Here is a 22,442-nt window from a genome sequence, read left to right as displayed (position 1 = left end):
TCTGTTTCGCGAGGCAAATTTATCAAACAGGTGTAGATTTGATTTCAGCCCAAATAGAGCAAACGATCAATTTAGTCTCTAATTTCATATCTTACTGTTTAAAAGTAAGGAAATTCAAGTAATTTCCTGAATTTTTTTAGGATTCCATTTAAGTTCTGGCATTAATCTCTTTTTTTTTTTTTCATTCTGGTTCCTAGTTTGGGAACTCAAGTTAAGGGACCAAAGAGAAAAAAAGATTTAACTTCAGGGACTTAAATGAAATCCTACAAAATTTTGGGACTCATTTGTGTTTTCTTTAGTTCTTGAGACTAAAATGGTAGCAAGATAAAATTCATGGATTAAATTTATCATTTTTGTAAATTAAATTATTTATCATTTTTTTCTCATTATTTTATAATTTAAGAAACTAAAAATAAAAAGGAGAGATCTCTTGACATGTCAATTTGGGAATTTCTCTTTTTCAAACAATGAAAAATTGAATTTTTTTTAATATTTATTTGCTTTTGACTTTCTTTTCCAGTGAAAAATAGTGTTCCACCTTGGCGATATTCTGATTATTATTTATGTCGTAGTTTCAGTTTGATTCGTGATGTAAGCTGACTGGGTCGTGCCATGATTCAATAAGCAACTTGTAAACAATTGACATATTTTTAATCCATTTTTCATTTACAAAAGAAATTAGGAAACATTAAGTAGTATATTACTAGTTTGAAGAACACATTTTATAACACACTCAATCTAGTACATACTCATTATTAAAAATCATTAATAAAGTTTATTAAATGTGGAGTAAAGTTTACATAAAAATTATTTATAATTTCTAATACACTTGAATAGTAATAAAAGTGTATTAAAAAAAAGGTGTTTTTAATACAAATTTGAAACGGAAAATAAGCTGGTTGTCATGCATTTCTATAATTTATCATTAATGGGAGAAGCAAGAAAGCAATGTTAACTCGATAAGACAGAACATTGGAGGCTTTTTGCATTCTCAAATGGAATTCTAGTTCTAGTTCTTTGGCGGTGGCAAGGAAAAAAATAAAAAGAAGCAAAAGCAATATAGAGATTAGAGAGTACAAGAAGCAGCCAGAAAAGAACTAGTTATCCATCCAATTCCAATCTACAATCCTTTTACTCGGTGCATCCCTGTTCCATCCGGGAATTGACACGTGCAAACTCGGAAAACTCAGCATAAGAACCAAATGATGACATGCAGTTTGATACCTTTCTTTCTTCAACTGACACGTAAAATTTGACATATTTTGTAACTAAGCCACGTTGCATGCATCACACCCCCCATGTTCATCAACTCACTCCACTCCCTTATAAAAACCACCCCAATCAAAATCAACCTCCACCACCACACTTGCATTGTATTTCGTTTGTTGTTCAATCTAACAAACTTCTCTATATCGTTTACTTTTTCAACACACCTTACACACTTCTTTATTTGAGCCTTTCATATAAATATCATGGCTTCGAGGGTGGTTTCGGTTTTGGTGATAGCGATGATGTTGTTTGCCATGAACTGTAACTGCACTAGTGTTGGCCACATGCCTTCAACCAAAGAGGAAGGTCACGATTTTCAGGAGGCTAAAGCCAAGACAACACAAACTGCGAACAAGGCCATGGAAACTGGTAAAGATGGGAAAGAAGCCGCAGAGTCATGGACAGAATGGGCTAAAGAGAAACTCACTGAAGGTCTTGGCTTCAAACATGATCAAGAATCCACCACTAAGAAAGTCTCTGACTATGCCGGTGATGCTGCTCAGAAATCAAAGGACTATGCCGGTGACACTGCTCAGAAAACCAAGGACTATGCCGGTGACACTGCTCAGAAAACCAAGGACTATGCCGGTGACACTGCACAGACATCAAAGGACTATGCCGGTGATGCTGCTCAGAAATCAAAGGGCTATGTCGGTGATGCTGCACAAAAGACCAAAGAATATGTTGGTGATGCTGCTCAGAAGACCATGGATTATGCCACTGATGCAGCACAGAAGACCAAAGATTATGCTACTCAGAAGACTAAGGACTATGCAAGTGATGCAACTGATGCTGCAAAAAAGACTAAAGATTATGCTGCTCAGAAGACCAAGGATTATGCAAGTGATGCAACTGATGCTGCAAAAAAGACTAAGGATTATGCTGCGCAGAAGACCAAGGACTATGCCAGTGGTGGTGCGCAGAAGACCAAGGACTATGCCAGTGGTGCTGCGCAGAAGACCAAGGACTATGCAAGTGATGCTGCGCAGAGGACCAAGGACCATGCAAGTGATGGTGCTCAAAAGAGCAAAGAATATGCGGGTGATGTAGCACAGAATGCCAAAGATTATGCTCAAAAGAGCAAAGATTATGCGGGTGATGCTGTACAGAATATCAAAGATTATGCAAATGATGCAGCGCACAAGAGCAAAGATTATGCTGGTGATGCTTCTCACAAGAGCAAAGAAGCTTCTGATTATGCCAGTGAGACGGCTCAGAAGACCAAAGACTATGTTGGTGATGCTGCTCAGAAAAGCAAAGAGGCTTCTGAATATGCTAGTGATGCGGCTCAGAGGACCAAAGAGTATGCTGGTGATGCCACCAAGAGAAGCAAAGAGGCTTCTGATCATGCCAATGACATGGCTCGGAAGACCAAAGACTACGCCAGTGACACTGCTCAGAGAACCAAGGAAAAACTCCAAGACATTGCATCTGGTTTGTACACTAACTTTAGAAACATTTCTGCATTGCACAAGCAATACATACTATAGACAAAAACCATTTTTGACTCACTTAAGGGCTTGATTTCTTTTTCAATTTTTCGCATTAAATTTTTGTTGCTAAAATACTTTAATGCTAGTTACTAGTCAGCAATCGATATAACGTTTGCCCTTTTAAGATGCTGCTCATCTAGAATGTAAATGGTGCTACATGTGATGAGGCATGAGCTTTTTATATTATTTTAAAATAAAAACAGTTTTTGATTAAATCAAACACACCCTTAATGTTTGGTCCTATGTTTCAAAAGGTTTCACATAGCAAATAACTTATAACATGTACGGCATATACAGATATTCGGATGACACCCTTTATCTCAGTATGATATAAAGATGCCTTAAGTTTTAAGTGAGGTATTAAATCAAAAGGGTAAAGTATTTTAAGAATAAAATCAAGTTATGGTAATGCTAGTTTAATTTATTGATGTATGATGTGCAGAGGCTGGTCAATACAGTACAGAGAAGGCCAGAGAAATGAAGGATGCAGCAGCAGAGAAGGCTAGTGACATTGCAAAGGCTGCAAAGCAAAAATCACAAGAGCTGAAAGACAAATTAGGTGGACAACACCGGGATGCTGAGCTTTGAGAATTGAGACGGTTTTTAATCACTTTGTACCTTTTAATTATGCCACAATAGTTGTCCAATTCTGCCAGAAATAATATTGTGTGCGTATATATATAAGGGAGTGTCCGTCTTTGTGTTATGTACGGGGTGTGGTCTGATATATTAGCAACTACATAGTCGAGGTTGGAATATTTTGTATTGAATATGATGTTTTCTTTATGTATAGTTAAAATATAATAGATACTCAGCATGTCATTTCTCTGAATAAAGTGCCCAATTTGTAGGATCCATCTAGCTGAATTGGAGACATATCATATGAATGTATGATGTGTATTTAGCGCTTTAAAGTTTAATCTTCACTTCCTGCGAATGGCAGAGGAGGCATTGTGTGAATGTGATATGAAAGTTCAGGAGTTATAGAGAATGTTATAAATAACGTCACACATGAATTTGTGTTGGAAAGAAAAACAATAATAAGTTTCTATAATATTAGGATGCATATTTAAAAATTAGTTTCTATAATATTTCTTATTCTAAAAAATATTTTTTGTAAAGAAAAAGAAACTATTTGAGATCCATCTTAATGAATCTTGAGCCTAATGTCAGTGGGATAGGCATGAAAGCACAAGCACATTTGAAAACTATTTGAATTGGTAACATATTCTGGGCTAAAGCTACTTGCACCCGGAAAGTGTAATCCAAAATGTATTGGACTTGGGTTCCAAAAAAAAATATGTATTGGACTTCCGAAATATGAAATGTGTGTTTTGTGTGATTTTTGTGGTCTATTTTTTTCTAGAACTTACATATTTTTCTCTAATATATTGAATAATTAATCATAGGTCTTTAATTATTCAATAATTAATACGAAAAGATTCAAACTTCTAAATTTAGAAACTTAAACGATAAATTGCTTTATATCAAGGAAATCTACATCCAAGCCATAAAAGTGTTTTTATATTTTGTTAGGGTCAACCACTCACAATTCATTGAGATATCTGCAGCAAAGTAATGCTATTTCTTCATAAATGTCTCACAATAATTTTGTATTCTCAGAACAAAGTTAGGAATTAAAGATATATATATATATATATATATATATATATATATATATATATATATATATATATATATATATAAGATAAAAGGAGGTATGTGTTGAGAAAATATGTAGAGAAATAAAATATAAAAAAGCACAAACAAAAATTACAGTAAGAATATTGTTATTCGTTACAGCATGGTATTCGTGTATGAAAGTAAAGGGAGCCTGAAGAGTCATATATGATTTGTCCCTTCTACGGCCAGTTGCATCATGCCTTGTAAGAAATTATTAAGTGATGTTGAATAATTATAGTCTCTTTTGATTTCTCGAGATACAAAATTAAATATTTTTTTTATATAATTTATAAAATATAAGCATCTTATATCATTATTATTTATTAATAGGAACCATAAATAAATAGTGATAAAAAAACCCACCTAATATAATAATTTCTTCTCCCTTCCAGAAAGGCAAGTAAACATAATATATGAGTTCCGAGATATCGTGTAGATTTTTAACACATGGATCACTCAACAAGAGTCAAGACCTTGAGAAACAAGTGGTGTTCAGGCAATAGTGCAATACTCGCCACGCCATCATGAGAGGCAAGATTTTTTTGCTTTTCACAGCTAGAGGTCTCTAGTGGCTATTAGGGGTGAGGTAGAGACGTGATGCTACTACCATGGATCACGTGTATAACTTTATAACATGGTTGGTTCAACTATAAAACAGGACAACAACTAGGTTAATAGAATAATAAAGTTGGTGGTAGGGGAAGAAAATGGTAAGAAGATACATGTGCAAACACCAAGTAAAACATGACCAATTCATACTCAAAAGTATTAAGAAGATACACAAATAACCATCCTCTATGCATAACATACCTTGATTCTCATATTTTTCATGCAAGCATGATAGCTTCCAATAATTTGATGATGTCAAACCACTATCATATGAAGGAAATTAGTTCAATGGTATCATAACTGACAAGAAACTAAGAAAATTTGACTCTAAATTTTAAGCTACAGCTTATTTGATTTTCATTTTTTACATTAAAAATTGGGAAATTTAAAGAAAATAAGGCTCCATAACACATATTGAGCTACATATCTTCCTTGAAAAGTGCATAATTCGTACCATTGTGAAGCATGATTGACAATCAATAAAATATTCCCTTTAAACTTGCTAAGAGAAACATCCTTTCTATCAATATCTTGCATCATATAATATAATACATACCATTAGTACATATCAAATAAAAATAATAAAATTATAAACTTTTCTTATCTAAAATTCTAAAAGGCTTGAGCTTTACAAATTAGTAAAATCATAAATGGTTTTTCTATGGTAGTCTTTGCGTAAATTGAGAAAGACTTAAACTAATAAAGAAGGGACCTTGAATAAAAAATTCCCTTAAATGGACTCTCACCATATATCATACCCACGTTGAGAAAATTAACATCTAGTGAAAAAAAAAGATCCATGCTCATTATCTTGAGAAAATAAACATCATAAAAAGAATGACACCAATATAAGATGGGGTCTTCCCTATTTCACAAACTTGAAGATCCATACCAAGAGCTTTGTGCACACACCACTACTCCCCTGATTTGGTTGTCTTAATGTCAAATTTGTTGTTTTGACCTCGAATCTAGTGCTTCCAACACTAAATCTAGTTTTTTTAACCCTAAATCTACCATGAAAAGAAAAATCAGAAATGCTTTACAGAATAACAAACATAGAAGAAGAAAAATGAGAAGAAGAAGGGAGATTCGGGGGAGAAGGGATTCAAAATGAGAGTTTAGACAAGAGCTTATGTTCCTTGGTGGCCATGTTGCTGACAATGGTTCAAATTGAAGGGAGATTCGACGGCGACGACGGATGGGAGTGAAAGTGAGAGAGTGAAAACAAAAGGAGAAGGAAAGATACAACTCTGACGACGACCATATAAAGTGAAAGAGTGCACAGAAAGAAGAAGTCAAGCACAAGAGGGCTACGTGAGCGTCACGATGTGGTAGAGGCGACAACAATACAACGATGAGGGCTTTGCACTTTTACAAAATGTGAGAGGGTGCGAGTGAGAGAGAGACACTAAGAGGATTCAAGAAGAGAGATTGCGTGAAAATGAAAAGAGAAAACACATTCCATTAGAAGACGATTTTTTAAAACACAAGTTTTGTGATGTCATAGTGCGTTTTCAAAACGATTTTGAGGAAATTATAATTATAAAAAATACCACTATATTTTGAACCGACATCAATTTTTGTAAAATCGTTGTTGAACCAACATCATAAAAGACCATTTTGTACTAATGTTCACTTATCATTTGTTATGATTATATAATGAAAATATATATACAAGGTTCTGAAAAGTCAATTCTGTTTTTTTATCACTAAAAAAGAAATTAAAGAAAAAGTATAAGTGGCAAATACAAGAGCAACATGTATGACTAAGTTAAATAATTATAAAATTGACCTAGTAGGAGAACTAAAGAGAAAGAAATTGTATCTTTAAATTCCTCTCACTAATAAAATAATAATCAATATTAGTGTTTTTTTTTATAAAAAAAAATGACTAAGTTACATAATATAGTGATCCCTTTCTCTTACCCATCATTGCCCATCATACATAAGGAATCCCTGTATCTGTATAACTGTATTGCTACCACATATCACCCCTGAAACGATTTGTTAAAAAAAAAAAGAAATGCAAAGGATTCAGTGCCCATGCATAGCCAAATGGAAAAGACAAAAAACCCGATGGCTGATATTATTAAATTAAAGTAGTGTATTATATATAATTATTTAACGACTAAAACTAAAACGTTTATCTACAGTTACAAAAAATAAATAAATTTCACAGTAATGTGGCGCATGTGCATTGTGCGCTGCTTCCTAGCTGGTCACATATAATTGAGGATTATATAATAAAGTTATTAAGGGTAAAATATCTTTTTACCTTTTAAAATATTATGAAATAGTATTTATATATATATATATATATATATATATATATATATATATATATATATATATATATATATATATATATATATATATTAAAAAATATAAGAACTCAAATATATAAAACTTTATGAGGATTAAAAATTTAAAACCAATATTTAGAAGTAATCTTTTTGGATTTTTTAATTTATTGAAGTTATATTTCATTTTTTTATTCTTGAGATTACATTTTCATATTTTTTTATTTTGTATTTTCAACCTTACAGTTTTAAAGTTTAGGTATTTAATTTACAGTTTCTTAAAAATTTCTTAAATATATAGAAATCAAAGTACATTCATTTCCAATTAATCAACATATAATATACTTTACTATATCTGTACATATATATTTAGAATGAAAAAAAATTCAAAAAATATCCTTAAAGTGCTATTATTGATAAAAAAAAATATAAGTTAATTATTAATTAAATTTCAAAACATAAAAAATACATACGAGTGTTTAATTTTTTTCTCTAGAAATTTATGGAGCAAATTACATGATCGGAAGAAAATGCCTCTGCTTTATGGAGCAAATGACCATGCAGTGGTCAACCATAGAGAATGTACTTTGTTTACTAATTATTATTATAGTCAATATTTACTTGTTCCGATAATTAAGAAATTGTTTTTTCTTAAACGTAAAGTGTTAAATTTAAGTATCATACTAAAAAAGAATAGTTAAAATGTAGCATGTCGTGATTGTCTATTATTAATTGCTTGTACATTAAGATATTTTATATAATATTTCTCTTAATATCCTTGTTAATTAAAACTTTTCATCCGTCAATTTTTTTTATAAGATCTTTATTACTTTAAGATTAATGATTATTTCTTAAAAAATAACATAAGACTTTTCAATATGATTAATATTCACTCTTATGTTTTTTTGAAACTTCTCCACAAATTCATCCATTTTATAACTAATTTTATAACTAATTTAAGTCAAACACATTTAATTACAAAATTCTTAAATAATGGTCTACTAAAAAATAAATATATTTTGTTAATAAAAATAATATTAATTAATTCTTTTAAAGCATGATCCAGTGCACAATCTCATATATGTATAATTTTTGAATTTTTCTCTTTTATGTGTAATTCACTAGGATGTTATATAAAAAAAACTTTACTCCTGTTAGTATAATGTATCCATTTATTTTACTGATTACTGACTGATTAATTTTATTAAAATATTTTTTCTCAATTATGCTTTTTCATTTAGTATACTTGAATTCAAGATTTTGATTAAGGATATCAAATTTAATAACTTATCGGTTAACCGAGTGTTTTAATAACACATCAATTGGCTTTAAAAAATAATTACCCAGAAAAATCTAATTATTCGACGTTAGGAAAGGTGAGTCTCCGACAAAATATTATTTATTTGATTTTTGGAAATGTCTACTTTCCGAAAAAATGAAGAAATTTCACTCGGACACAAGGAAATGTCCGAGGGTCCCATTTAATGATTATAAGAATGCATCTAAACAAAATCTCGGAAACCACCAAGACAAGCAAACAAAGATTTATAAGCTTTTTTGCTTAAAGGAAAGGTCGAAACGAAAAGAAAAACGTTTGGTTTAGCTGCTTTGTTTGTTTTTTTTTTCCACAGAATACAAAAGCCAGAACAGTAACACAAATTGAAAGGATAGACAGAGAAAACAAAAAAGGAAAAAGACAACTAAGGAATATAATACATTATATTTTCTTAACATTATATTATTAACATAAAGTTTGTTCTTGAATGAACTAATTTCACAGGAAGAATAACAAATACATCACAGTTATATCACATTATTGGAGAAAAAATGCCTCTCTAACTCGTTTGTTGTATTTTTGATAAAAAAAATTATTAATAAAGAATTTTGGGATTTTAATAATAAAGTATAAGTTATTAAAGTATAAATAAAAATTAATTATAATTATTAATTTAAATTTAAAAATTTATATATTTATTAACATTGAATAGTGAATCATATTTTACAATTATTATTATATATTTATTAACTTATGTGTACTAATATTTAATACTATTATTATATTTCTATTAATGTATTAGTATTTTTCAATTATCATTTATTATTATTTAATTATTTGTAATAATAATAAAAAATTATTATTGATAAATATAAATTCAATTATATACTGTACAAATAGTTTATTTTATGATGATAAATTTTTTTATTTATTAATATCAATTTATTAACATATGGCAGTAATAGTGAATATTAATAAATTTAAGAATGTAAGATAATAAATTATACATTAAATCTTATTAAATACTAGTAAATTGATACATCTATAATATTAAACATTAGTACATATAAATTAATAAATATACAATAAAAATATTAATTAACTTGTTAGGGATTTCTTCTTAAATTTATTAATATTTAATATTGTTGGTATGTATTAATAAATAATTTATTTTGTGGTAGTAAATATGTGTGAAATTTGGAAGTCCCATTTAAGTTATTTATAATATAATTTTTATTTATATTTCAAACTAATACTTTGACTTAGTGGTAATTGTTGCGCCTTGTGTTGTTGGGGTGAAGGAAGAGACCAAAATCACATTGTAATACTTGAGGAATTAAAAGCGCAATGAAGTTCTATTTAAGTCAAAATTAATATTGATATTGTTTTAGGTTTAAATCATCTTATTTATGTTAAAACTGTATCTTTGAGTAGTCGAAAAGAGTCAGACATGGCCTCACATTTAATAGATTGTAGGTATAAGACTTAACTCATTTATTTGATGTAAGGTAATTAAATAAAATGTAAGTTTCTCTTAAAATTCTCTTGGAGTTCAAAAGCTTTTTTCCCCTCTAAAATTAGGACATTGTCTCCTTTTCTAATTTTTTTATGTATAAAAAAAAGTTCAAACAAGAAGACGAGGCTATTAAAGCCAACAAAATTCCTAGTTAGTGTTTCAGTATATGAAAATAGTATCATATTGTTTAGAAATTAAGATTAAGGATATACTCCCTTAGCCTATCAATGTCTTAAAAATTATGAGATTTATTGATTTTATTAATAATTAATTTCTGTTGAATCGATGAATGATATATTGATAAAAAATATTATCATATATCACCATAATATATATATATATATATATATATATATATATATATAAAATTAAATGACAACATAAATTATTATATATTTAAATTAAAATGATGAAATTAATATTTGTTGTTAAAGTTTATAGATCGTCACAATTATTTGAGAGTGAATTGACAAGCTAACAAGAAATGATTGTATTTTCAAAAACAAAAAATAAACCAAAACAAGCTTTGTATCATAAAAAAGAAAAAAACTGGTGGAGGATGGGAATTGCAATAAATGTGGGGAACCGAAATACCAATCGTGGCCTCGTGGGGTAGGTTGGAATAATTGAATGAATCTTTTACTTACGTGTGGGGCATCTCTTACTGTGTAACAATAGTAAAATCAATAAGTTAATAATATCCTAATGAGTTATTATACCAAAAACGGTACTAATGTAGTAGTAACTTTGTCAGCATTAATACGCATTTTGCGTGTGTTCCCTCATCTTTATCCCTTCCTAATCCTTGTTTGGCCATTTTTCGCATTTCAATTCTTCTTTCGTTTATTTTTTCTGTTTTTGTGGAATCGCATAGTATTCTCCTTCTGTTGTTTCTTCTACTGTTCCATGCGTTATACATAAACAAAATACAGGGGAAGAAGAAAAATGGTGATTATAAACCTTGTGAAGAAGAAGAAGAAGAGCGAGAGAGAAGGAATGCGACTTGGGAAATACGACTTGGGTAGGACTCTTGGTGAGGGCAATTTTGGCAAAGTCAAGTTCGCTAGGAACACTGATTCTGGCCAAGCTTTTGCTGTTAAGATCATTGACAAGAACACCATCGTCGATATCAACATCACCAATCAGGTTCTTCTTACTTCTTGGTTTGGTTCCCTCATGATGATTTCAGTGACATATAAAAACAACAACAACTACTATGTAGTCATTATTTTGTTTTGATCAGAAAACTCAAGTCCTCCACTCAGCATCTATCTGTTTTTCTTTGTTCTTTTTGTTTTTTTTTTTTTAATTTAAATGCACATGCAGTCTCTTACTTATATTTATGTTTACAAGGTCTAAACCTCATAGATGTAATAATTCTGGTGAAAATTGCAGATAATTAGGGAAATAGCGACCTTAAAGCTCCTACGGCATCCCAACGTTGTTAGATTATATGAGGTACTGTCACTCATGCTCTGTTCATATAGTTAATTACATTTCATCTCTCACTTATCATTTTTATTTTTATTATATTAAAAAACTACTATCCTAAATCTCAAGTTTTTGCACACTCGCACCTAATCTCAGTGAAATTCATTTATGGACTGGATTTTTTTTACTCGGTTACTGTTAGATCTGGCATGTATGATGTACTATTATAATTTGCTCGTTAAGAAGAAAAAATTAGCCTAATCCTTAAATTATAGGTTTTTGAATTTTTGTTCCATATACTATTGATTTTAAAAAATTGATTTTTAAAAAAATCATCGTTATTAAAAGAAATAGTTATTGCGGTTAATATTCTCTTTTAAATTTTGAATTGTAATAAATTTTATTATATTTAGGTAAATAATTAAAATATTATATTATTAAAATATAAAAAAAGAAAAGAGTCCTAGAATCTTAATGCTTCAAACACCGATGAATGTATAACAATTATTGATGAGGAGGAGATTTGCAATGAAAAACAATAATTCATCAATAATTTAGGATGATATTTGTGATCACTTAATTACACAGCTTAATATTTAACCGAGGATATTAATGGCATATATTATCTTTAATAACGACAAATTTTTTTAAGGACCAAATTTTTAAAAAATAATTTAGGGACCAAAATTTTTAAACCCCCTATCATTTAAGGAATAAAAACTTAATTAACCAAAAAATTATCACAGTTTTTTTTATTCTATTTTTATACTTTAGGTCAAAGATGTGAAACATCTATTCTAACGAAAAACCAAGCACATTAAAACTGCAGTTTTATGTTAGTAGTATTTAAATAGCAACATAATCTCCAAAATTAATGGACTTTGTGAAGTAGGTGACATGGCACTATCATGTTTTGGGGGAGAGAAAATAACTATAATAGACTAATAACGTAATACGTGCTATTATTGTTTAAATTCTATTACTATTAAAAATAAAACATTAAGCGCTTCAAAAAAATTAAAATTAAAATCATACAAAATTTAAATTAAAAACTAAAAATGTAATTAAATAAAAAAGTATTATATTAATCCTTAAAAAAAGTATTATATCAAAAATATAATTATTTATCATTTACTTTTTTAATTTTGAAATATTGAACAATATGATTGTTACTAAAAAAAATTACAAAAACATTTTTACCTCTCTTTTACAACAAGCACTTTATCAACATTTCTTTCTCCTCTCTTGTGGTCTCTGTAATATTTAATGCTCTGCACATACAATACAGCAAACGCTGCGTTATTAGTATATCTTTTATGTCTCTATATCCGACGTTATATGTGGGCAAACGTCCACTTCGAATCAATTACTGAGTTTAGCTGAGTTCATGGAAGTGGTGTTGAACCGAGTCAGAAATGAGAACACCAACTCATCCTCGGATTCTGGTATCACATTGATTAATTAAATGAAACAGAAGGAGGTGGTTGGACCTCAAACACTTTTATTTTATTTGACTATTATTGATGATGTGTGACATTGAGCTCATGAGGGAGATTGATTCATAGTGAGAGGATATGCAGGTGGTCAATTTTTCATATTAAATTCTGTTGCAACTTGTCAGCACCAATAAAATCATACCACGTTAGGAATATAGATATCTGTTTTGCATATCAAAATTTGGATTGCTACTATGGACTTATGGTTACCTGTATTAGCATTTTGTTCAGCATCTAGCAGTTACTTGTTTAGCTCAAAGTAACAATTTACGGGTTCAATTATATTCACATTTTTTTAGATTTATTTGATATCTTTTAATATTTTTATAATCAATATAACTACAAAAAAAAAAGATACTATTTTAAAAAATATTGGATGAGATGAGATCCTGGTTAAGTGCCGTCATGAGTCATGAGCACACATTATATTCAAATCCAATGGTCCGACCATACATACATAGTGTATGAATGGAATTGGTCTGGCACACAGTTGACTGTAATTTTTTCCCCTATGTTTTATTGCTTCAGTTGCTCTGGATAGAAATATGTTATGGGTTGGTTCCTTTACACATTAAAGTAATCTATTGCGTTTTATTTATCTATTAATTTATTTGGTAGAGCATTTGTATCATTGATGCTTCTGATTATCATTAATAACTATCATTACGCAGGTCTTGGCTAGCAAAACAAAAATTTATATGGTACTTGAGTACGTGAATGGAGGGGAGTTATTTGACATAATTGTAAGAATCAATTAGTTTTTTTTAGTGATTTTTATGATTTTTTTTTTGAATGGGTGATTTTTATGATTTTAGTTTAATTTCTATGCACTATTAATGTTAAAAAATTACACTATCAATCAATCAAACATTGTTGCTAAATGTTAATATGACTTATAAATTAATTATGATAAAAACTAACAAATTTATTATATTCAACACTGTTATTATTGAATAACAGTGTAAAAATTACTCTTGTGATTTATGACCAATGGTGTTTGATGAGTTAGTTGTATTCATAGGCATCCAAAGGTAAACACATCGAAGGTGAAGGTAGAAAGCTGTTCCAACAGTTAATTGATGGGGTGAGCTACTGCCACACTAAAGGTGTCTTCCACAGGGATCTCAAGGTACTTTCAAGTTGAAATTCCACAACATGGTTATCTGTTTTTTTGGGGTTTATGTCTTGCATTTTATTACACACAAGTGATGCTGTCTATGTCCTTGCAGCTTGAGAATGTACTAGTGGATAACAAAGGGAACATCAAAATAACTGATTTTGGTCTTAGTGCTTTACCCCAGCATCTTAGGGTAAGATATTATTCTTTGAACCACACCTTAGTGTAAAGCATACCATTTTGGTTGGGTATTGGCTTATTTAATAACTGTGTGAAAATTTTCAGGAAGATGGATTGCTGCATACAACTTGTGGAAGTCCCAATTATGTTGCACCAGAGGTACTTGCTAATAAGGGCTATGACGGTGCAACATCAGATACATGGTCATGTGGTGTTATATTGTATGTGATCCTAACAGGACACTTACCTTTTGACGATAGAAATCTTGTAGTTCTCTATCAGAAGGTAGATTCGTATGTTGCCTCTATGTTCTCCTTTCGCATAATGTAGTAGTTAAATAAATTAATTCTCAATTATTTTTTTTCCTGAGGGATCACAGATTTTTAAAGGAGATGTTCAGATACCAAAATGGCTAACACCGGGTGCACGGAATATGATAAGGAGAATTCTTGATCCTAACCCCGAAACACGGATAACAATGGCTGGGATCAAAGAAGATCCATGGTTCAAGAAGGGTTACATTCCAGTAAATCCTGAGGATGAGGATGTATATGTTGACCAAGAAGCCTTTTCCATCCATGAACAGGTATTATACTCGTGTTCTTCCACCCTTCCTCCCTTTTTTTCCTTGTAATCTAAAACTCTTCTCATGGTAATAGCCAAATGAAGCAGAACAGAGGAATTCAGGATCACCATCCCTAATCAATGCATTTCAGTTGATAGGGATGTCTTCATGCTTAGACCTCTCTGGCTTTTTTGAGAAAGAGGTGAGCATGGAAGTCAATTTGCAGTATTTGTACTATTATAAATTTTGGGCATAACTTTCTGTGTCTTTGGACATTCACCACCTCCTAATGAAATTTAACTCATTTTAATGCACAATGTGGTTTGAGTTACAGGATGTTTCTGAGAGAAAGATAAGATTTGCGTCAAATCTTTCGGTTAAAGATCTGATCGAGAGGATTGAAGATACTGCGACAGAAATGGAATTTAGAGTCGAGAAGAAAAATGGCAAAGTTAGTACTATAACTTACGTTTTTATTGAAGTTGCTTCTGTTTCCAATAAACTCGCAAATAAACTAAATTTTAGTTTAGCTAAGCTAAAAGTAAATATAATATCAATATTTCAGTTGAAAGTGATCCGAGAGAACAAAGTGCACAAAACTCTTGGCTGCCTCTCAGTGGTAGTAGAGGTAAAGTACGTTTAGAATGAGCTAATCCATCGTAAACTAATCTTTACATCTCAATATCTGCATAATTTTCTGCTGCTAAGAAACTAACTTCATTTCAAATATAACAGGTGTTTGGAATAAGCTCATCATTGTATGTAGTAGAATTAAGGAAGTCTTATGGAGATGGTTCTGTATATAAACAGGTATTTGTTTATACTCTTTCTATATTCCCCTTCTAAAATCAGAGGTTGATAATGTGATTGATGTCTATATATGTTTTTTCATATGGTGCAGTTATGCAATAAATTATTAAATGATTTGGGAATTCCCCCCAAGCAACCGCTAGTGAGATCAGCAGCAAATTAGAAGCCAGATTATGTGTAGGATGTTTTTTTGGCTCAGGTGGATAGCTACACAGATGATATAAAAACCAATTGTAAATGCATTATAGTTAAAGAGTAGAGAAATGCACTCATGTTAGACAATGATTGCACCAATTTTGAATTGCATCAAATGGTTTAATCCCGTAGATGGCTTCTCCATGTCTCATTAACTGTGAACCTGAAAAGCATGGCTTCATTTTTTTCCAGGGCCTTACAACATTTCATGGAAGTTTATCTCTGAACCGAACCATCAAATGAGAGTAGATAAAAACTTTTTTAAGTATTGGGGATTTAAGGATTGACAAAGGAAAAGGATAGAATAGAAACTAGATTTAATAATAAAAAAGAATATAATCTTTTTATGTAATGTAATACGTTTAAAAAATTATTACTGTATAATGAAATTTTATTTAATTATCTAAATCAACACATTACAATAATATTTAAAACTTTAATGCATTAAATTGTTTTTAGGCCTTCCAAAATATGGCGCGTTTAGCAAGTACCTTTATGGTTTAAGGTCAACCACGGCACTGCATGTCGATGCATGTACATACACACACCCTTGTACCAATAACACTCATCACACCCCTCTTGTTTGGGGAAATACACCTCTCTTTCCTGTTTTGTCATGTATGTGGTCTAGGAAACATACATATGTCAAAGGAAAAAGGGGGTTAGATGTAATAACAGCTCAAATGTAAGGAAAGCGGTTAAATCTTTCCAATCGAGAAGTGTCACTGTCAACTATTATAAGTGTTTAACATTGGGAGAGGTTGATAATTACTTCTTGAAAATATCAATAACAATAGAACATGTTTAAAGCCACTTGTATAGTATAGTGACCCTGACCCATCACTACAGCTAGTGAATCCAATCCTAAACATTGGACTAGAGTTGCTTGCAAACTTCCGAAATTGAACTCTGACAAAAAGGGAAGGTGCATAACACATCCTCTAGCTTAATGATCTTACGATAAATCATAAAAGGAGTAAGATGAGTGTTTTGTTTGCTATTCGTTCCAATTAGATGCAGCACTAGCTCGCAAGCCTGTCATCTGTCATCTGTCATCTGTCATGATATGAAGCTTCTCATCCAATATTTTCTTTTATTAATATTCATCTCGGACTTCTAAGTTACGCACCAATTCAACCTACAACAAAATCAAATACCATTTTATAAATTATAGATTACAAATTGATGAGACTACAGGAGATTTAGCAGGCATTTATCATGATTCCATAGTAGGCCATCAAATCAGTAGTAGCATATATCATAGATAATAAAAATGCCTGCAAACGTGAACAAGTAGTGAAAGTAAAGTAAGCTTTTGGTAATGATATGAAATCTGCAACCATTCAGGTCAAATTAAAATTAGTTTGAACCAAATTATGAAATCTGGGAGACAAACCGGGTACCAATTTATGTTCTCCAATCGTTCTAACTTAACCACGAACATGTAGTGAAAGTAAGCTTTGGTAATCAGATTAGTGGGATCATTATGAAACTTGCAGTCGCTTATGTTCTCCAAACTTGGTAAAGATTGTCACTTAGCAAGTAAGCTGATCTCCAAGGCTTATGATGATTGTGAAATAAAAATAAGAGATAATAATAACTGTTTCCACCATTCCAGCTATATGGAAATGTTTTTGTAATGACAAGTCTCTGGTGGTAACTACTAGGGAAACGATGAATCAGGTATATGGGGTTTAGCTTGAACGATGATGAGTTTGTGAAATGTGGGTGTGTGTAATCTCTGATGTCCCTCATTCTTCAATTACGTAAGCTTTTCAACCATTTAGTTTTAGCACATCATTAAGTGACAAAGTGTTGTATATGAAAGGAACTCTCTTCATAGTGATTTGAGACGGAGGCTAAAAAGGGTGAGTAAATTTTGATTCAGGAGTGTCCATGGATTTCTCTGTGGAAAGATTGAAGATTCAATACAAACCAGACCCTGTCTTGTTTTGTTTTGGAATTATCAGTTCTCTATTGCAGCCAGACCCAGAGCAAGCGTGGATGTTGCGGAAGTACTAGTTATGAAGTCCCACATTGCTGAGAAGAGAAAACAATGACCTGATGTTTTATTATAAAATGCAACTCTGGAACATGAACAACTCATACCTTTCTCGGCCTTTTGGCTAAGATCAAGTGTAGTATCTGTTCTTATCAGTTTAATATCTGATATGTGGGCCATTGGTCCACACGATATTAAATTACTTTTTTAATGGGGAGAGACCAACACAGTAGCTTGCTATTGGGTCTCTCGCGTGTCGTCCATGCGTTGCACTATAGCTTGGGCCTGGCACACCCTACGTTTAGTCAAACTTTTTCAGTTAGTTTGGGTTTTCTAATCTCGTATGTGGTGGGAGTGCCACGGTATGGGTTGCTATAGGCAGAAACTGATTATGGTCAGGTTTAGATCTCTACTTTAGCTAATAATAGTGAGATTATTTGCTTCTCTTCGTGACGTATTTTCATATGACAATCTCCTTCAGCTTGTTTTATGTATTATTCATTGAGATTATCAGCATTATTATTGCAGTCAGTTATACCGTTATTGATTTACTTGGTTAGTAACCAGTTTTACAGCTGCATTTATGTAAAAACCGAAGTTGCATTAAATTATATTTTTACGTAGTTGATCTGAAAAGAAATTGTAAAATGCATTATACTTAGATATTTTATTAGTGGTGACACTGATTTTGAACTGAGCAATTCATTAAATAGTTGTCCCTCCAAAGATGGTATCTCCATGTATAATGAACATGAAATTGGGTATGTGTTGCATTAGCTTCACTTCCCCACCCTCGGGGCTTTTCTAATGACTTATCGTGGAAGTTTTTCGCTAAGCCGAACCATCAATGCGGACAAACTAAAATTTTGGATAATCAATTTGCTTGCGGGGAATAAGTTACAACAGGCCAGAAATAAGATTTTGCGACAATTTATTAACCATTGGAATTTCCCTATGTCATTAATTAATTTACATGGAAAATACATCACTTACACGTGGCTCTAGCTTAATGCTCATATCACAAGTGGAGTAAATTGAGTGTGTTTTGTTCTGTCATTCGTTTCAAATGGATCAAGCACCAGCTCGCAAGCCTGGTGACGAACTCATTATAAACTTGAATTAAACCACTCTCATCTGCCATATGAAGCTTCTCATCCAATAATTTATTGTTTTGATCATCTCGGGCCTCTAAATTACGCACCAACTCAACCTACAATACAAGTTACGACAAATGAAACAGGAGATTTAGCAAGCATTAATCTTGATCTCCATCATAGGTCTACAACCAGCATCATATCACGAAAATGACAGCAATCGAGAATTCAGGCCTAAGTAATAGTAGTTTTGACCAATTGTGAAATCTGGAAGACAATCATGCATCAATTTACACAATCTGCAAAGTTCTAACTTAACCATGAACATGTAGTGAAAGTAAGCTTTGGTAATCTGATAATGGGATCATTTAGAAACTCTACATAACTAAAAAAATTATGCACGAAGATGCACTTTACAACAAAGAACAAATCAAATTTTATTCTATCTGTCACAAGATATCAAATCACCTGTTCTTGGAACATATGGAATTCGTCAGAGCTGAGGGGGCCATTACTGTTTGAGTCAAGGAGCTGCATCATTTCTCGGGCATCTTCTCCTGGAGCACCAAGCTCCTCCATCACTTGTGTAAGTTCCTCAATGCTAATTTTACCGTCTCCGTTCTTGTCAAGAAGGCGAAACACTCTATCTCTCTGGTCAATTTCAATTCCTTAATGATTTGTACTTGTCAGAAAATCTTTAAGGCGCAGTGCAGCCAATTCAGCTGCAGCCAAGATGATGGTCTTCAGACACTTTGCCTGAGCATCAACAACTAAAACATAAATGTCAATTCCCTTCTTTGTGTTCTCTCAAGAAGATAAAAGAATAAAAATAAGTTCAATGTCTTCATATGTAGTTAGTTTTTAGATATATGTATAGAGATGGAATTAATTTCAATTTTCCTTGTATAGTCCTAATGTTCTATGATAGAAATTTATATTCTCATTTTTGAAAGAAGACACCAACTTCCTCAGGATCAGTAAGGCCAGCCTTGTATAATGAATAAGCAGCTGTTCCACCAACTGCTAGCCTGTCCATTTCAGTTGTTCTTATCTGTATTTCCATCAATGCTCTTGTCTTACCATTTTCAATCACTTCAACTGCCAAATGCAAACTTTTATATCCATTTGCTTTTGGCCTGGCAATATAATCCTTTGTCCGATAAGGGACTTCCTTCCACATAGATTGGATGATCTGATGAGTCCTATAACATGCTCTCTCAAAAGTACATCATTCACATCTTCTGGCTTCCGACCATCCTTCAGCAGCTTCTTCATTGTGCTATAACGACTCTTATAGCGACCTTTGATCAAGACATCATCCACAAGTTCAGCAAGCAAGGGATCAGCCTTTAGATTCTGGAGCAATTCCTCCTTGTAGATGTCAATTAGAGATACACCCCCAGTCTCGTGACTTTGCAACCACAAAAAATCCACATAAAGATATGAATAAGGAAACAAGTACTGAAACGAGAGATCTTCCAATTCCAGTGACAAGTAGGTAGTTCCCACAGCATGAGCAAGAGGAGCATGTATCTTCATAACCTCCATAGAAATTATCTGGCTGATATCGGGGCAGATAATCAAGGTGTCTCATCATGTCAAGCTTCAAAGCCAGGTCCAGAATCAAGGCCCTGATGTCATACTAAGTGAGGCAGAACTTTCTCAACGCAGCAGCATTATCATCATCTACAACATCTATTCTGGATGGAAAATTGTTCACACGCAAACTCTCGTGCAGCAAATGAGCAGTGGCCAGACCCATCTGATTCCGAATTTCGTGTATGCTCAGCTCACCTGCCTCCAATACCGCTCTCAATATCCAAGCAGAGATAACTTCTGCATCCATCTCCATTCAGATTTACTATAAACAAACAATAAACGGCAACGAAAATAATAAAATGTCCCATACAAGACAACCAAAAAGGAACAACAGAACTATAAGAGCAACTCAGATGTAATTGCTTATATTGGGTCTTAAAATTAAACAATTTTAGAGTATCTTCGGAACAAATAAAGAGTTCTTAAGGAAGTTGTTTATATGAGCAGCAAGGTTGCTTAAGCATTAAAAACAATTTTTAAAGTAAAAATGAGAATTCTTGTGTAAGTGGAGACGTAAAATAAAAGCTAAAGTGGAATTCTATCATTGAAGTAAAAATTAGTGAGTATTATTAAATTCTATACACGACAACAAGGGACAGACTGAAAGAGGGTTTTTTTTTTTTTTTGAGAGGACACTAAAAGACAGTTAAGAACCCAAATTGAGTTTTTGTATTAGAGATGCTCAAAATTAGGGAAATACTATATGATTTAAAATTAATTAAATTAAATATAATCCCATGTTATAAATTAGAATAAATAATTTAAAAATAAGTTTCCACACTTACTCTCAATCACACATTACCAATGTTCTTTCTTTTTCTTTTATTTAGAAATGTATTATACACACTAACCCATAACTAGCCAAAAAATTTCATTTTTTTTTTTATCTTTATAAGTACATTTGATCCATTGATTATTTTATCTCTCTCAATCTACCCTACGTTTATCACTATATCTAAATTGAATTTCAGTATATTTTTAAAAGAAAGTGTCAACAATTACACATTAACCATTAATAATTTTAATTATATAAAAAACAAACATCAATGATCTATCCTTTAAGCTAATGTACTAGTAACATTTAGAATGAAGATGAAAAGAGTTTTGTTGAAAAGAGTGGTTAGTAAGTAGTAGCAGGAGATATAAGCATATAAGGTGGATTGAGCGGTTAAAAAAAGAAGAAAAGAGGTTGGATCCTTCCTACTAATAAACTAACCATTAACCTCTGCAGATAAAAAAAAAAGTGGTAGTAGTAGTATGAACTAAGTTGGAGATCAGCGAGGAGCATAGCGACGGATATGGCTTTGGAGAGAAGGGAACGACCATCGGGAGCGAGAGGAGAACTCTGCAAGATGGGAATGGAAAGTTTGAGGCACTTGAACAGAAGACGCGGAGAGCTCGTCGACAGCACGTTCATTCTCTCCGTCAACTCGTTGAACGCTCCCACCACCGAGCGCCGCCGGAGAGTGAATGAGTGGGAGGAAGGGAGACGGTGGGCTTGGAAAGGGAATGGCGAAGGGTAAAATCGGAACCCAGCAACTGCAACACCTCCATTCATTCAATTCAGCTTGCTTGGTTTCTCTCTTCTTCTCCACCACGACCACAACTATGTTTGTGGTTGTTGGGTCGTTACTCGTTAGCTTTCATTTCATTTTTTTTTTATAAATATCCTATCAACATTCTTCTTCATTTCTTACACGGATGGTGTGTTGCATGATCTTGTTGAGGAGGAAAGGGAGAATCCCCTGTTCTACCATAGTGAAAAACTTGCAGTTGCTTATGGTTTGTTGAAGACCAAACGAGGAGA

The 22,442-nt window shown here is 32.0% G+C and overlaps 2 protein-coding genes, 1 non-coding gene and 1 pseudogene across 4 annotated transcripts; 3 read left to right on the top strand and 1 right to left on the bottom strand.

Moving 5' to 3' along the window:
- The first annotated feature begins 1,349 nt into the window (after positions 1-1,349).
- Positions 1,350-3,617, top strand: LOC114393765 (late embryogenesis abundant protein D-29-like). Its single transcript, XM_028355201.1, has 2 exons — positions 1,350-2,703; positions 3,205-3,617. Exons 1-2 carry the CDS (start codon positions 1,473-1,475, stop codon positions 3,348-3,350), a joined length of 1,377 nt encoding a protein of 458 aa, XP_028211002.1. The 5' UTR covers positions 1,350-1,472; the 3' UTR covers positions 3,351-3,617.
- Positions 3,618-10,894: 7,277 nt separating this feature from the next.
- LOC114392017 (CBL-interacting serine/threonine-protein kinase 1-like) lies at positions 10,895-16,144 on the top strand. 2 transcript variants are annotated; one of them, XR_003662226.1, is made up of 12 exons: positions 10,895-11,292; positions 11,542-11,604; positions 13,745-13,816; positions 14,095-14,202; positions 14,303-14,383; positions 14,476-14,655; positions 14,750-14,956; positions 15,030-15,137; positions 15,270-15,386; positions 15,501-15,568; positions 15,671-15,745; positions 15,837-16,144. XR_003662226.1 is itself a non-coding variant. In XM_028353057.1 (12 exons), the coding sequence occupies exons 1-12, from the start codon at positions 11,092-11,094 to the stop codon at positions 15,906-15,908; spliced, it is 1,347 nt and encodes a 448-aa protein (XP_028208858.1). In that variant the 5' UTR covers positions 10,895-11,091; the 3' UTR covers positions 15,909-16,131. The 2 variants fall into 2 exon arrangements, 1 of the variants encoding a protein (XP_028208858.1); XM_028353057.1 differs by having other exon boundaries at positions 15,501-15,563; positions 15,837-16,131.
- Positions 16,145-18,045: 1,901 nt separating this feature from the next.
- LOC114394365 lies at positions 18,046-18,241 on the top strand. Its single transcript, XR_003662764.1, has one exon. It is a non-coding gene; the product is annotated as a U2 spliceosomal RNA (small nuclear RNA).
- Positions 18,242-19,197: 956 nt separating this feature from the next.
- LOC114393489 lies at positions 19,198-21,056 on the bottom strand (annotated as a pseudogene).
- Between the last annotated feature and the right edge of the window lie 1,386 nt (positions 21,057-22,442).

The sequence above is a fragment of the Glycine soja genome, chromosome 17 (assembly GCF_004193775.1).
Source record: "Glycine soja cultivar W05 chromosome 17, ASM419377v2, whole genome shotgun sequence".
NCBI lineage: Eukaryota > Viridiplantae > Streptophyta > Magnoliopsida > Fabales > Fabaceae > Glycine > Glycine soja.
Note: the sequence above shows the minus strand (reverse complement) of the source record. Positions and strands in the feature narration are given on the sequence as shown.

What these genes read in the sequence shown, in the direction of transcription:
- LOC114393765 (XM_028355201.1), top strand. Translation starts at nt 1,473, where the DNA reads ATGGCTTCGAGGGTGGTTTCGGTTTTGGTGATAGCGATGATGTTGTTT. An exon ending in ACTCCAAGACATTGCATCTG is followed by an intron (nt 2,704 to 3,204) that starts GTTTGTACACTA and finishes TATGATGTGCAG; the next exon opens with AGGCTGGTCAATACAGTACA.
- LOC114392017 (XM_028353057.1), top strand. Translation starts at nt 11,092, where the DNA reads ATGGTGATTATAAACCTTGTGAAGAAGAAGAAGAAGAGCGAGAGAGAA. An exon ending in ATATCAACATCACCAATCAG is followed by an intron (nt 11,293 to 11,541) that starts GTTCTTCTTACT and finishes TGAAAATTGCAG; the next exon opens with ATAATTAGGGAAATAGCGAC. An exon ending in CCTTTTCCATCCATGAACAG is followed by an intron (nt 14,957 to 15,029) that starts GTATTATACTCG and finishes TCATGGTAATAG; the next exon opens with CCAAATGAAGCAGAACAGAG.